The sequence below is a fragment of the Malus sylvestris genome, chromosome 17 (assembly GCF_916048215.2).
Source record: "Malus sylvestris chromosome 17, drMalSylv7.2, whole genome shotgun sequence".
NCBI classification, from domain to species: domain Eukaryota; kingdom Viridiplantae; phylum Streptophyta; class Magnoliopsida; order Rosales; family Rosaceae; genus Malus; species Malus sylvestris.
Window position 1 is genome coordinate 19,304,691 of NC_062276.1, and position 16,460 is coordinate 19,321,150.

Consider the following 16,460-nt stretch of genomic DNA (forward strand, 5'->3'; position numbering starts at 1 on the left):
ACTTGAATTGGTCTTTGTTATTTGTTCTTGGTGTCCAGGATCATGTGTGTGATAGTGAAGGATTTGGAAATTGCATCTTCTTTATTTATATTTTTTTTCTTTTCTTTTGTCTCTTTTTTTTTTTTGAAACTTTTTTTTTCTTGTTTTGCAATTCCAGCACATGTTACCTCGGTACACACCACATTCACCTAGAGCTCAATCGATTTGTGCCTTCATCACTTTAGTATTCCCCAAACTATAAGGTATGGCTGTAATGGGCTAAGATTGATAGAGTTTGGTATGGGTGATGAAAGAACTAGGTTAAAAGTGTTTGACTGCAACAAGGGTGAATGGAGCACACAAAGGGATGGGAATTAGGCCTTTTAGTGGTTTAAACATGAATAGCCTAACATCGTCTCAATGAGTTCATTCATAGGTAATAATAAACACATGGTATCTGCAATATAAGAGAAATAATGAGATCATTTAAAGTGAAATTGAAAGAAAAAAAAGTAGGAGCAAAAACACTTTAAACCCTCCCAAAGAAGCAAATAAGCTCAAAATATCTCAAAGAGAAATAACTTTCTTCATATCCACCGAAGTTCTTGGAGTTGAGCCAAATTTTGAATCTACACAAAGTAAGAGTGACAATCAGTAAACTGAAGTCATGGAGCAGCTTAACAAAAATTCAAGCAAGCTAAGAATGAAGCGGTTCACTTATCACTGATAAAGGCAGTCGAAACATGTAGCTCAGAAAAGGAGTCAGACTCCCACTCTCCACTAACCTCCAAGGTGTCTCTCGCTGATCACTTTTGCATGAAGCATTAAGCAGTTTATGGCGAGACCTCAGCTGCCCCACGGATTCCTTATGGTCGATTTTGAAGAAGTACCAAAACTTATTTATGGTTAAGTCAAGATCAAAGAACCTGCTCAAGTTCGAGAACCCCACCATCACACGAACTGCATTCGGGGAACACTGAGCAGGCATGTATTTCATGGAGCATATCACTTCCAGGAAAAGACGCAGCATGAGAAAAGTAAATCCCAACATGAAGTAATATACATGGAATTTGATAGCCCTCTTCCTAGTAGTGGCACCCTTGCTGCACGGCTCATGACCGCTATCATCTTTCACCCGCTTGACACGAACCCTTGACGGAATCGCATGCTTGTACGCCTCAAGAAAATCCCAAAATAGCTCGTTGGAATTAATCTTGACATGCGCAACCTTGAAGTAGCCCACCTTGTCGGAAAAACCATCTTCATGGTACAATTGGTTTCCTTTTCCTTGAAGAAGTCTATCTCCAAATCAAGAAATGAGATCAAGTTCAAACTGGGAAACAACTCTACAAGCCTGTTAGAATAGTCTTTCTGGAAATATAATCAGTCATCACACTTTGTCTTGTACAATTGCGATTGAGTCAAATGGTCTAATTTCACTCATGTGGGAGAATGTAAGAACCTTGATGAAAGTGAGTTTCATCAGTCATATAAATGTAGTGCAATATTAATGGCAAAGTGTTGAGACAATTGGGTGAATTCTGATGCGTGTTTCTCGCCCGATTTTCTTTTATTTATAGTAGTATGAAAGATTAATTTCTTACCCCTAATAGGTGGTAGAATACCTTAGAATTTCCTAAAACAATATAGTATTTACACTATAACATTCATAAACTATTAGAACTGCAACAAATATAACACTTTTTACCGTTTAATTTTAGAGTGAAGCAGTTTGTTTGTTTGTTTTTTTTTTAAATGTAAATACCAAACGGGCCTCAGTCCCCTCTGTATGCCGTAACCATATTTTTAACGACAATAAAATTGGTGTCGTCCATGCCTACACTCCACCCATCTCTCCAGTAGCTACATTGGTTTTAGCAGAAACTGAGCAGCTCCATCTTCTTCCAAGAAATGGCGTCCAAAACCCTAATTCGAACCGGAGCTTCCCTCATAAACCGGTTCCTATCCAAGCCATTGCTCCACCCGAACCCGAGTCCGAATCGCCATATTGTCTCTCACGGCCTCGAAATCACTCCCAAGATGTTCCCGTCTCTCTCCCACTTCGACACCTCCCTCCGTTTGCCCCAAAACGACGCCGAATCGCTTAGACGGGTCTCCTCTGAAGGGTTCTTGTACCCCTGCGGCCTCCCTTATCTCCCGTTCTACTTACCTGACGGTACTCTCTCTCACTCTCCCATCATCGGTTTCTTCTAATTTGATCGTATGGAAAGTTTGTAATTTTATTCGGTATTTTGAATTTAATTTACTGTTTGGTTGCTGAGAAAATGTTGGAAAATATTAGAATCAGCAGTTTTGTGCTAAATTGCGCTTTTTAGGACTGCACGAAGTAGACAGATTTATTTGGCGTGTAATTATTTAATATTCTCAGTGAGCGGGCAGATGACATCAATTTGAGAAATTTAGTGTATTAGGAATGAGAATTTTGATTGGCTTTGTTCATAGATTTCGGTTTTTTGTTTCGGAAAGAAATAAGCATTTCAGTAGTATAATGCCATATTCCCTGAGTTGTATATTTGTATATAAACATTGTTTAGCTTCTAAGCATGTCCTTCATTGGCAGCTTTCATACCTCTAAGCGTGGCTGGATGCTTTGACTTGATAGATTTTGGGGTGTTGGGGATCTGAAACTTAGTTAATCTCATAAGCTGGGTTTGTAATCACTTTACAGATTTTGTTCTTGAAGCCTTAACTGTCATTTACGTTTTTAGGCACACAAGTATACTTCTTTGTCAATTTTTTTTTTCTAATAAATCATTGGTCTTGGATCATGACCATCACATAGACAGCGAATAGATGCTTAAAGTCGTTAGATTGGGTTCTAAAGTAAAATTTGATTTTTCATGTACAATAATTTTTCAACATGAACAACCATCAATCACATATTTTGGTAATGCTAATGCCGGGCAGAAGCAAGTTTCTTTTTGAGGTCTATATTGTTTTTTGGAGAACATTACAGAGAGAATATTATTCTTTTTTAGGTTAAGAAATATCTGTGTGAAATTGTATAGCTCAGAAGTTACTTGTATAAAAATCTCTGTCTCTCTCTCTCTCTCTTTTTAACACAAATTGTGTGGTTCTGTGTCCCGTTGTGTATTTCAAAAGAGATTAGTGTAAAAATCTTTTTTTTTTTTTGATAATAGTGTAGTTCTATGTGAAGTTGTGTAGTTTAGAAGAGATTCATGTAAAACTTTCGTTTTTATGTCCTTTAGTCTTCTTCCCCTATAATTGTCATTTTAGGATGGGAAAACCCAACTTTTGATGTTTTAATAAGTACCAAAAGGAACAGAAAAGAAGAGTTGTCCAAAAGGCAATTCCTGCTAAGTATGCCGGCTGGATAAAAGTTAACTTGTAATTTCACAGCGACTCCATTTATGCTACTTTCAGTCATGCTTAATTTATATTTTATTATTTCTCAGGAGGTGATTCTTCATCAACAGAGCCAATGCTGTTATTTCCAAAGCGAACGTTCCAGCCCAGTACCATCCGGCGGAAGAGGAACCATGGATTTTTTGCTCGGTCTCTCTCTCTCTCTCTCTCTCTCTCTCTCACACACACACACACACACACTCACTATAGAAAACCTTGGTTTCTTCTCGCAAGAGGTCTTGTTTTTAAGATATAGCATGTACAATTTTTTAGGATGCTTTTTAGATTTAGTTCTATGGTTTTAATAGTATGGCAAGTATATATAATGCAAATTTTAGGTTTATATGTTTATCAATGAAAAGGATTAAAGTAGTTATGGGCAAGTAGATATAATGCTAATTTTGATCTCAATCAACTTCTTTCTGATATGCAACATTACTTTTAGCATTTTACTTGATGCAATTTTAGTTACCTGGATAATGGATCATCAAAATTAGCCTTGTCCATAACTCTCACTAAACTTGTATACTTTTCAAAACGTGATGCTAGTTTATCTGTCAGATCAGCTTATGAGGGCGCTTACTTTTCTAAACAAGCTTTTGTGAGCCGTGTTGTCTCTTATTTTCAAGTTTCAACATCAACCAGTAATCTGTATATTTTGCATTTGTGACTAACATATTTATCACATGAACACAGCAAGGCAACCAAGGGTGGACGGAGAGTAATTGCTAGAAGAATAGCGAAAGGTCGAGCAAGAGTTACAGCTTAACATTCCTTTCGCTGGCCTAGTCTTACCTTGGGATCTAGTCGACAAGCTTACCTTTGGATCATGGTAATGTTTGGTTCTTTTTGTAGTTGTTTAGCCTTGGAGTGCTGTGGTTCTTTAGCAGAACCAGAATTAGTTTGATGACATTTTCTTCTAGCAACCTTGAAGGTGTTGGCTACTAAATCACGTTCCAAGTATTTATGCTTGTCAGAAATTTCTTGTTACCTCAGAACTTCATAATGTTAGCCAGTTTAGTAGTTGATTTTCTTTTCTGTGTGATTCTGGTTCGGCATGCTGCTGTTTTACTAGGATTCAAACAACAGGGCCTGGAGCAAGTGACCCTTTGAGCCCTTGCATAACAGCGTGAGTTCGAACACTCTCAGTGATTAATCTAACAAAATCTATTTTTCAACCAAAAAAAAAAAACAACAGGGCCTGGAAAAGCAAGGTCAAGCTTATAAACTGTGGCCTGTTTTGTTATTGAGTTACAACGGTATATGCATCATGTCGCATGCAAGTTTCTCTCACGATTACATTGTTTAAAATTATCATTTAGTGGAAGGTTTTCAACGATTTTCTCTTGTGATTTCATTGTTTGTTTAAATTATCAATTTATCAGACTCGGATGGATTATGAAACTTGAGCTTGTCACTCAACGCCAATATATTTTTCTATCAACAAATTAGAGGATTATTAATTTTGACCAACAAATAATTTAGAGGATTACTAATTTATTAGATTAATCTAGCAAATTCATCTGTAGCAAATTCAAATTAAAAACGGGCCCATTTGAACCTGCTTAAAATACCACTTCTGCGACCTAGACTCGAGACCTGTCTCATGAATCTTTTGTTTGTAGGGAAATGTTAAACATTTTTTCTCTTTCATATACATCTCTGTTTAATTTTGTCCTTTTTTTTGTTTGTTTTATTCAATTTGATGATCGTAAATAAATAATAATTTGTGAGAGGCTAAAAATAATGTGTAGCCACTTAGTATTACGGTCTGGTGGTATTCCTTTTCGTTTGTGAGAGATTTAGATTTGATTATCGCCAAAGACAAATTTGAACCACATTATTACTACCCCGTTGTGAGGCTAAGCTCATCCCCTCTTCTTTAAGGGAAATTTAGAAATTAAAATAACCAAAATTTGAACTCCATATAGAATTATAGCCAACTTTTAAAATTTATGATAATTATAATCAAAAGTTGATATAAAATTACTAATATACCATTAATGACAACTTTTAACAAAACAAATCCAAAGACTCTCAAAACCCAAATGATTTTGCTGCTTTACGCTTCCCGATCTTCAATGTTTTCCTTCACACTTGATTGTTCTTGTTTTTCAGCACAAAATTTAGTCCAAAAAATAGAAGGAAGGAGTTGGACAAATGTGGGTTCTTGGGTGAAGCGAATGTAGTTCAATTGACTAAAGGTTTCCTCATTTGACTGAAACTCCTTATGCATATTTGAATCTTGGTTGCTGAGCTCGGAAGAAGCGTGGGATTTGAGTGATTATCTGGTCTACAAAAGGGAAAGAAGAATAGAGATTATATTCATATATCCCAAATTACTTCCCTCACATCCTTTTAATTTTTTAATATTTTTTTTATCAAGTGTTAGTGTTGTGTAAAATATCTAAAAAATATTTAAAAAAATAAAAGAACGTGGGGCAAATAATTTGGGTTGTGTGAATATAATCTCTCAAGAAGAAAAAGGAGTGAACTTTAGAGTGTGGAAAACAAATGAGTTGTCCCTCAGGAGCAAAACTCGCTTCTCCTCCATCGCCTTCGTAGCCCAGACCTTGGATTGGGGTGGAGAGGACAACATGCTTACAATTGTCAGAGCGACGGCAACGTGGAAAACAGGTCTTTGAGGAGGGAGGGAGGGAGGGAGAGAGAGAGAGAGAGAGAGAGAGAGAGAGAGAGAGAGAGAGAGAGAGAGAGAGAGAGAGAGAGGACGATTCGAATGTCGAGCCACAGGAGGAGGCCAACGTATTTGTTGGAAATTTAGCTTTTGATGTTGATAATCATAAATTGAGAGGGCTGGAATTGTTAGGTTGTTGAGATGAGGCTTTGAATTTGTTTTGTAAAAAGTCTTAATCATTAAGGGTATATTAGTACTTTCATATCAACTTTTGGTTATACATTTCATAAATTTAAAAAGATGGCTATAATTCTATATAGTGTTCCAATTTTGGTTATTTTTTCAAATGTCCATTCTTTAACGTAGATAATATCGTTTGCTTAAAATTAAAAAAAAAAAAAAGTGTAAAAATCAACTTTCTAGTACTGCTGGATGGGTCAAGAATTTGTGGCCTAAATTATTTTCTAAGGTTTGACTTTAGGCTGTACTGTTTGTACTCTACCTGGTGTGCTGCACACTTCTAGCTAGTCTCGTTATAGTCTTCGTAATGAATTAATCAAAAAATGATTAACAATCAGAAATAAACGGTAAGTGTGCAGAAAGAGAAAAGCAACTCCATATGGTATTTTTCAAATAATAATGAAGAAGGTGCTAGAGTACAATATAAAAGATATTCAAATAGAGAGTACTTTGACCAGAGTATAATAAAGTGAGCAACATGTGAAAAGAGAGAGAAACATATGGTGTCTCAACAAACATCACTTCCTAGGGAGCGCGAACTAGCAACATTTAGGTTTTCTAGTAATGGGAATAGCGTCACCTTATGCAAATGTCAAGATACAAATATATGCAATTTTCATTCTATGAATATTGAATCCAACCATACAAAATACCTAATTCGCAAATTTAGATCATGTCTAATAGCTAGGATTCCAAGCAGCTTCAATGAGCGTTAAAGTTTGTGTCGAATTGGTTGCTTGATAATGGTAACAAGGATGGAGATGCCGATGAAGGCGATGACGATGATGAAGATGATGGCAACAATGATATGATGGCATCAATGCACTCTAATTGATTGGATGGAAATTGAAGATCTTGAGGGTGAGATCCATGACTAGATGTAAAGCATGATAATTTGGCAAGTGAATCAAGTTCTTCTAGATCAGATGGGTATAATATTGGCATTCTACAAACATTACCATCAATGATCTCACAAAATTTAGGTACGGTGGCTAAAATAAAAGGATTTTCATAAGTGACTGATGCTGACGATGCCATACTAATTGGAACCATGAGCTCATTACCAATATTATTATATTGAGCAGCTGCAGCTTCATTGATGCTGAAATTTTGAACTTGCTGAATATTTGGATCAAATTGGGGTTGGGGTTGATATCCTGCGGACCATGATGAGGACTCATATGAGGATGAATTATTTGATGGTAATTGGAAGGGAGGCAAAAAACAATCGACGAAATTGGAAGCGTAATTGGTCTGGTCTAACTTGAGAATGTTATTAAAATCACCATGATAATTGAGACCTAGTGATGGCATTGGTGATGGAACAATGGGGAGGTATAGCTGATCTTGTGGTTGAGAACCCAAATTAGGGTTTGTATTGAGAGTGAAGAAACCTTCCTCAGAGCCATGACCACTAGGGTTGTGAATATGATCATTAGAAAAGGTGGCAAATGCAGGAATAACTTCATGCGAAATGAGCTTCTTTTTTATGCTCGAGTTCCAAAAGTTCTTCACTTCATTATCTGTTCTTCCTGGCAGGTGCTTGGCTATCTGAGCCCATCTGCTTATAATTCACATATCAAGATCATTATAATCAAGAGAGAAAGAACATAGGGTGTATGTATTGGCACTTCAATCATGTCATCTTGCACTCCTTAAATTTTTGCTTATATTTTTATAAATTTGAAGTGCGTGATGACTTTCTTGGACTGTCAATAACAGCTATCAAAACATACACAATGGTGATATAAGCTAATATTAAACAATTCGAATATTTATACCTGTTGCCTAGAATGCTATGGAGTTCAATAATGAGTGCAGCTTCTTGGGGAGAGAAGCTCCCACGTTTTAAGTCAGGTCTCAGATAATTTATCCATCTCAGTCTACAACTCTTTCCACATCTCTGAAGGCCTGGCCTCATGGAAGCAAATTAAAAAAAAAAAAAACTAAAAATAAGAAAACTTAAGTGAAAAATTGTAATGGGTTAATTAGCAACCAATATCCCAAGCAATCCAAAACATAAATATACGTATATATGCAGAGCGATAACGAATATATATGTATATACACATGTTGAGCTAGAGAGAGAGAGAGAGAGAGAGTACCTGCAAGTTTAGGAACTGAGCTCCAGCAGCCATGGCTATGTGTTGTGATGTAGTTGATGAGTTTTTCATCTTCCTCTGGAGACCATAGCCCCCTCTTCACTTTCTGTTTGTTGCAGCATGAGTGATGTCCCATCTCTCTTTCTCTCTCTCTCTCTCTCTCTCTCTCTCTCTCTCTCAAAGTAGTATTGCAGCCAAGGCAGAAGAAGATAAAACGGAAAAAGAGATATCAATAGAGACAAAGGGAGCTAGCTCTTTAGCTCGACTTGTATGATTAAGCAGCAGAGAAAAAGGAAACAAAAAGAAACAGTGAACTGAAAATGTACAAGCTGGTAGCCACGGCTAGTGTCTGATCACTCAGAAAATATGAACAGATAAGAGAAAAATGGATGCATGACATGAACGTGTAAGTACAGTGGTGGTGGTGGATTTAACGTTTGGGAGCAGTACATGGTAATATATATGGTGGCCCCTGTTAGGGTTTCTGGCAAAGGGCTTAAAAAATGCAGTATCTTTCTGTGGGACTTGTTGGCTTGTAGTGGATTAATCCTTAGCTCACTCGGAGATATGGGCTGGCACGTGCACGTGTCTCACATGCAGGGTGGTGGGTCCTGCCTGTGTATTTGTCGGGTCCTACTCTTGGGAGACTTATCTTTTGCTCAGAGAGGATCAATGTGCAGGTACACAGGGCAATGAAAATGTGACAATTGGTTTAATTCATGAAGATTGAAGTCTTAGCTGGATTTTAATGAAAAGTATTTTAAAATGGACTTTGAAATGTTTGATTTTTTTTTCTTTTTCCAATTCTTTTTCTTGCTTGCAAAGGAGTCAACCCAAGTACATAAATTAGAAATCGGATCCCCTCTGGAGCAATATATGGGGAGCCTGCTATCCAGACCATTGAAATTTGATCAAACGGCTGCAATTATTATAACTTTTAAAAGCCCTTCCGTTTATAGTCGTTGAATCAAATTTCAACGGCCCGATGGTCCTGCTCAGCAGGCTCCCCATATATTGCTTTAGAGGGGATCCGAGTCCCATAAATTATTTAGACGATGATGTGTGTTTATTTAAAGAGAATAGGAATTTGAATACTTTTGATTCTTGAGTTTTCCACGTTTTGTTAAATATGAAAATGAGAATCATTATGAAACACGAATACTTTAGGTTATGCCTCTCATATTCAATATTTAGTTGAATATGATACTTGTTGGATACTCATCAATATGTATCAACGGATATTGCTTTGACTTGATGAATACACAAGAAAATCAATAAAAGGCAAAGCTTTAATTTAAATATGATGAATGTGAAGAGTTTTCCTCTATTAAAACTATATGAATACGAGTCTCACACTTCTTTTTCTATATTTCAAGAGAATTAGATTCCATATTTTTTTCTCCAACAAATTAAATGAACTTGAATTTAGATGATGAATGTGAATTTTTGTGTTATTAAAATATGTATTTTTATTGTTGTGTACTATTATATTTTTAATTATTGTATCCATAACGTATCGCATCCTAATTTTGAAAATTTTTTTGTATCGTCGAGTCGTGTATTGTATCACCATATCCCTATTCGTGCTTCATAGGAGAATCATCTCACTTCTTAAAATCATCAAGTATCTAGGAAACATAATTCAGGCCATTGTTTACCAATACATATGGAGTCAGAAAAAGTGTGAGTTGATCTGGTTCTCTTTACTTGGTTGTCCTATTTTTGTGTCATCTGACTCTTTCCTTTTTTTCATTTATGTTAAGTAAATCCGAGTTCTCGTATCGCATATATGTTTAATAAGAAAATTCCATGAAGAATTGAATATGATCAAGGATCATACAAACAAGAAACTTACGTAATTCATGTGTTCAAATTATTCTCTTTTAACACAACCATGAACATCCATGTCAGGTTACTATTATTAATGTGATTCGTATAAGCTAGCTTGAACGGAGAAAGGCTCAAACACTTGAAAAGAAGTTATTTGGTTTTATATATTCCTTCTTACTTTTGATGCTTTGCATGTTTAGTCATCCTATGATTTGCAATGAATAAATGTAAGGAGGCAACCAATGCTTTGCTTGAAACTCCTATAAACTTATACTACTAGAATATGAAAATCTAATAAAACTTCTACTACTAAAAAATGGGGTATAAACCACTCACTGCCGAGTTTAAATTTTCTCTACACTCAAAAGGGTTGTGGCCTCTCTAATTTTGTGACACATGTCCACTCACTTAGCCCAACTTAACAGTATAATTTCTCTATGTTATCTCCTAAACTTTCTTTCTTAAAAAAAGGCCAAGCGTCTCACATTTGTTATCACGGCGATTGACCAGCAGCCACATTCAATCCTCAAATCATCCATAGTCACACACCGAACAGTCCTTTCCTTCCCCTCCATAGCTTTGTTGATTGGGCACATCATCACCAGTCCACCATTCTCAAATAAAACTTGAATTTTTTTTTTGTTTTTTTGTTTTTGTATTCCAAAGGAAGAGTTGTCCAGCAGCCAATAGCTAATCCGATTATTTCTTATCAGTCGCCACGGTTACTGTACATCTGAGGCCATTAAAGGGTTTAGAAACACACAAAAATTACGCCTCCATTTGGTAATGTTATGCTTTTATTTAATTTTAACATTTTATTAAAGATAAAGGTGGCATGGAAACAAAGTGAAAAAAAAGGATGACAGAGAAAAAAGGGAGAGGATAGACTGCAAGTGTATTAGTGTCGTAACTGTGGTTATAAGTTTTATATTATCTTTCACGAACAGGAATTAGATAGAGAAATTTATTGAAAGGGTTGAAGAATCTTGTTGTGCACCACTTTTTGTGTGCATCTGGGGCTCCATTTTGTTGACAAATTATGAAAAGCAATTGAGAATAAAAAGCAGGCTTTTACATTCTGTTTGAGGATTCCTTGTTAATATATAATTGACTTAATTGCTTTGTTTTTTATATAATATGAAACATGATGCCAAAGTTCAAAGTACAAATTACAAACGTGTCGATTGAGCTCTACAAATTAATCGATTCATCAGTCTAATCCACATAATTTAGAATACCGTTGGCAAATATACAGATCCTAGCAGGCACTATACCCTCTCACAACATTACAAATCCATCACAACCATTCATTTCAAAGTCATCATATAAGATGCTTGCACATGTCATGAGCTATGACTCATTCTAATCCAATCTAATCTAAATACCAATTGGAATATGATCCAAAGGTTTACATTAGATCCTACACTTTGTTTATAATGAAACTACCACAGCAAATACATTTATACTTCAATACTCCCTTCTAAATGTTTTGCTGATTTCACACCAAGAGCAGTTCTCAAGTATTCGAATCGATCCTTAGGAAGAGCCTTGGTAAAGATGTCTGCCAATTGCTCCTCTGTGCTGCAATAATGCAGTTCAATTGTCCCGTCTTGAATGGCATCTCTTATGAAATGATACCTCCGATTAATATGCCTGGTTTTATGATGAAACACTGGATTCTTAGACATGGCTATGGCAGAAGTGTTGTCACACAACAAAGGTGTAGCCTCCACTTGTTCTTCTCCAAAATCAGATAAAACAAACCTCAACCACATTGCTTGTGTTGTAGCTTCTGCAGCACTTACATACTCGGCCTCTGCAGTAGATAAAGCCACACTGCATTGTTTAACAGAAGCCCAAGAAAACACTCCTGAACCTAAACTGAATGCATAGCCTGAGGTGCTCTTCATGTCATCCAAGCTTCCTGCCCAATCACTATCACAGTAGCCTATCAACACAGCAGCTTTTCCTTTCACATATTCGATTCCAAAATCCAATGTACCTTGCACATATCTCAAGACTCTTTTAGCTGTCCCCATGTGTTTTCTAGTAGGTTTGTGCATGAACCTTGCTAGCAAACATGATGCATACATTAGATCAGGTCTAGTAGCTGTCAAGTATAACAAACTACCAACCACTGTCCTGTACAAACTTTCATCAGCATCCTCACTTCCATCTTCCTTAGATAACTTGTCATCAACTGCAAGTGGTGTTTTTACTGCTTTGCATTCTTTCAATCCAAATTTCTCAAGTAGTGACTTGGCATATTTCTTCTGATGAATAAATATACTCTTATCTGTTTGAACTATGCCTAGACCAAGGAAGTGATGTAACAATCCCAGATCTGACATCTCATATTGCTTCATCATATCCTTCTTAAATTCTTGAATCATTTCATCAGAATTCCCTGTGTAGATAATGTCATCTACATACAGAGATACAATAAGCACACCTGCATCACTGAACTTTGTATACAGAGTAGCTTCACTTTGGCTTTTCTCAAAACCAGATCGATTGAAATAATTGTCTATCTCATCATACCAAGCTCTAGGAGCTTGTTTCAGACCGTATAAAGCCTTTTTCAACTTGTAGACCTTATCTTCCTGTCCTTGAACTTCAAATCCCTGTGGTTGATCCACATATACTTCCTCATGTAGTGTACCATTTAGGAATGCAGATTTAACATCCAATTGAAAACAAGTGGGTCCAACGTCAGCCGACCTCTGAGTTTCAATCACCGATGTGGATCTCCACGTGTGAACCACTAAATGAGGTTACCCGTGAGGGGGAGTGTTAAAACTGTCCCACATCGGTGTTTAAATAGTATTACCCCACTCTAACTAATACCGAGGCCTTTTGTGGTAAAACCCCACACCTGAGGATTGTGCAGGTGGTTAAGTGGGGACAGTATCGGTGTCGTTAGAGTGGGGCGGGCCCAGCGATCCAAAAAATTCCAACAGTTTATGAGTACAACTGTAAAACGATCCAATAATTAGAGGTGCTTGGTGGGACTGTTAGACTGGATCCATCGAAGTCCATTCTTTACGGTTTTTCTAGTTCGATTCTCTTTGATTCAGAATAAGTTGTAGCAACTCAACTTGAGTTTGTTACATACACGCGTCTCGCACAGTGAGAGCTTGTAGTTTAACTTTTCTTTTTGTTTATGGTGTTTGGTTCAACAACCATACTCCATGATCTCTAGAATTACGAACAAAAATTTCACTTGCATGTTAAAGAAAATTTAAAAGAAGCCGATCGACATGTTTGAATTTTAAGCGTGTTAGAAAATTTTAAGCGTATTAATTTACTTTTGTGTTTAAGAAGTCACTATATATATTGAAATTTGGGATATATGTCTATCAAATGGACACACAGAAATGCAGTTCCAGATAGATTAATGATCTTCAAGAAAAATCATGTTAGTGGTGAACCAGGGTGCAAATTAGGCTTCCTACCAAGCATGTGATATTAATTGGTTGCGTCTGATAGAAAAAGCAAAACTTTGGAATGCTTATGATGGAAGAAATAAGACCAACCGAGATTCTTGATTTATTGTTTCACATGCAACAATTAATTGCAACAAACTCTTTTGCTTAAAATGTTGAGCCATCAAAGGACACTAGCTGCAAGAGATTTTTGTTTTTTTCCCTACATATTGGAGAATCAAATGAAAAAAAATGAAAGAATGACTAGGTCATCCATTGTCTTCTATCAACAGGTTATTGATCCTGGTATGGGTCATTTTCAATCAAAATATTGTTCGACAAATTTAATCAATTTTAGATTGTACACATTTTCCATGTTTGTGTTTTACTTTTCCTCTCATTGTTTTTGCTTTGCTTTACTTATGTGAGAATGATTATGTACAAATGCAACAAAATCAAGAAAGAAGTAACAACTTTAATTTGAGGACGATTATATACTCTTTTTTTTTTACGAACAATAGCGTTAGTGAATTAAACTGTTAGTTGTTAAGAGGGAGGAAATCAATGAAGATCAAACCAGCACTAAAGTGCTTATACATCATTGTTTTCTGTCACTGTGCCAAAGCACTATAAGCAAACCTTATTTTCTATTTTTATACCTTCTAAACACCATTTCTCTTGAATATGAGTAAAAAGTCAACAGTAATCAATTCTAAAATTACAGAAAACCTTTTTATCCTTAGTGTGTGTGTGTGTGTATATATACACATACATTCATTATATGTGGTTTAATTAATATCCCAGTAGATAAAGTGGTGAATTTTTATCTATGCTTCCTATGTTCCAAAACTCCTATTCTTCTAAATTATTATAATAGTTCGAACTGTTCTCCCTCTCTTTAATAAAAATATATTTTAAAACATATATATATATACATTCTTTCTATGTTGCGGTTAGCTGCGTTTATAGATATAATATTGAGACAAACCTATAACATCGACCATATCAACGACCCCATATCGATTACATACCTTCATTTTTTTAAATGTGGTTAATCGCAACATGAACCCTAAACTCCAAACTCTAACCGCACCCTCTGAAAGACTGAAATGAAAGATATGAATCAAGTATATATGTCAGCGTATAGTTTGAAACACAATGCTTGGTTAAGTTGAAAGCTTCAATAACTATATATCATTTTCAATTTTTCATCCATGTTGGATTTATCCAATATAAATCAACCTTTATATGGTCTACTCCATGTAATAGGAATGTATAATTAGAGAATAATGTGGATTGTGATTTGATCTCTTAAAGATATCAATCATATAGAAAGTATCTTATAATGGAAGTAGGATTGATAGAATCCTTAATTGAATGTGATTATGATACTTTACCCTTGACGCTAAGAAAGTAGGTTTAGGTTTCCTTTATGGATGAAAACCCTAGCCCTTAACTTATTTAAATACAGCTCTCTATAAACCCTAGAACACACGACAAGTGTTCCCATAGAGCATTGTCATAAGGCTAGGAGTTTGTAGAAAACTTGGTGTTTCTTCTTCTCAGTTCAACGACTGCCATGACTGCTAGAGCTTCATCAAGTTAGGGTTTCAATATAGTTATATTTATTATCACATGCATTAGTGTTCTAACCATGCAATCTTAAAGGACAACAATCCACTCTAGGTTCTGTACGATAAAGTGCAACGCTACTAAAAGCAGAAGTTTTAAAGAAAATTTGGAACCACAAGTAATTGGCCTAAGGATCAGTGTCAAGGGGGGTTGGTAGGATGATTTTGAACCTGAAAATATATATCATCAAACTATATATGTTGCAAAATATTGGATTAAACATGGAAGTTGAGGTAACCCAACTTTCTTATAAATCCATACAACATATTCTTTTTCTTGATGTGAGATTAATACTCTCAACATGCCCCTTCAAAGTACGTGGACAACATAAATTTGGTGACATAGAGCATATGTGGTTCTTGGGCTTTACACGCGAAACAACCTACTTTGATACTGTGAAGAAGGTTGAGGTTCCACAAAACCAACTGGCAATATAGGTGAGTAGCTTAACTTACTTATAAGCACATGCAAAGTCTCTCATTTTTTTTATGTCAGATTCATACTCTCAATAACCAATGAGCTACTCTTTTTATGACATGCATAAAGGAGTTGAAAATTTGTAAATTATAGAATCTAAAGCAAATACATTATTAACTTTTTAATTGATTGCAACAAAAGGTCAAAATCCACAAAAGAAAGTGTTATCGAGTCCTTCTGTAATCAAACACGATGATGATATGAAATCACATTTTAAATCTACTCCATAAAGTGTAGGCTGTGTAGCAATATTGAAACAAAGTAACAATTAAGTACTGCAGAAAAAATGACACAGAAAATTAAAGCTGCATGCAAGAAAAAAAACAGATTGTAGTACTTGACCCACCACACTGAGTTGCTTTTCTTCATGTGAAAGAAAGTTTACGTGTTTACTCACAGTTGAAGAAATGTCGCCATTCTTTTTTCTTTCCAGTTTTACTTGCAGAGATCCCCATCAAATGACATGAACAAAATTTCATAGCTTTTGGTGGAATCCTGATTTCTTTCCTCTGTTAGCACGTACCTCCCACGTGAGCAGCTTGTGGACCAATCACAGTGCACCATCTTGGGAGAGAATTGCTTGCATGTAGAGACAAGTCAACCTTTAACGGATTGGAGAGATACTGTCTAAAATTTCTGAAAACATGTGCCCTAGCTTGTGAAATTGACCTACGAACCATTTCATCCTAGTGTGGTCTAGTTGAAAACGGGGAAATTCAGCCATAGGAATATATATGAATTCCAACATTGTGT

The 16,460-nt window shown here is 35.9% G+C and overlaps 2 protein-coding genes across 3 annotated transcripts; one reads left to right on the forward strand and one right to left on the reverse strand.

The window, feature by feature from the left end:
• The first annotated feature begins 1,802 nt into the window (after nucleotides 1–1,802).
• Nucleotides 1,803–4,399, forward strand: LOC126612652 (uncharacterized). Its single transcript, XM_050281112.1, has 3 exons — nucleotides 1,803–2,155; nucleotides 3,417–3,516; nucleotides 4,063–4,399. The coding sequence occupies exons 1-3, from the start codon at nucleotides 1,891–1,893 to the stop codon at nucleotides 4,133–4,135; spliced, it is 438 nt and encodes a 145-aa protein (XP_050137069.1). The 5' UTR covers nucleotides 1,803–1,890; the 3' UTR covers nucleotides 4,136–4,399.
• A 2,302-nt stretch (nucleotides 4,400–6,701) lies between these two features.
• LOC126612650 (transcription factor MYB26-like) lies at nucleotides 6,702–8,745 on the reverse strand. 2 transcript variants are annotated; one of them, XM_050281111.1, is made up of 4 exons: nucleotides 8,347–8,745; nucleotides 8,023–8,152; nucleotides 7,528–7,802; nucleotides 6,702–7,398 (listed from the first exon to the last, which is right to left on the reverse strand). In XM_050281111.1, exons 1-4 carry the CDS (start codon nucleotides 8,477–8,479, stop codon nucleotides 6,944–6,946), a joined length of 993 nt encoding a protein of 330 aa, XP_050137068.1. In that variant the 5' UTR covers nucleotides 8,480–8,745; the 3' UTR covers nucleotides 6,702–6,943. The 2 variants fall into 2 exon arrangements, with proteins under 2 accessions (XP_050137068.1, XP_050137067.1); XM_050281110.1 differs by having other exon boundaries at nucleotides 6,702–7,802.
• Between the last annotated feature and the right edge of the window lie 7,715 nt (nucleotides 8,746–16,460).

Bases quoted from the DNA above. Each gene is read 5' to 3' on its own strand.
- LOC126612652 (XM_050281112.1), top strand. From the start codon at position 1,891: ATGGCGTCCAAAACCCTAATTCGAACCGGAGCTTCCCTCATAAACCGG. The intron at 2,156-3,416 runs GTACTCTCTCTC...ATTATTTCTCAG, and splicing joins CCCGTTCTACTTACCTGACG to GAGGTGATTCTTCATCAACA. The intron at 3,517-4,062 runs GTCTCTCTCTCT...ACATGAACACAG, and splicing joins AACCATGGATTTTTTGCTCG to CAAGGCAACCAAGGGTGGAC.
- LOC126612650 (XM_050281110.1), bottom strand. From the start codon at position 8,479: ATGGGACATCACTCATGCTGCAACAAACAGAAAGTGAAGAGGGGGCTA. The intron at 8,153-8,346 runs GTACTCTCTCTC...CCATGAGGCCAG, and splicing joins CTCAGTTCCTAAACTTGCAG to GCCTTCAGAGATGTGGAAAG. The intron at 7,803-8,022 runs GTATAAATATTC...AATTATAAGCAG, and splicing joins CATAGCATTCTAGGCAACAG to ATGGGCTCAGATAGCCAAGC.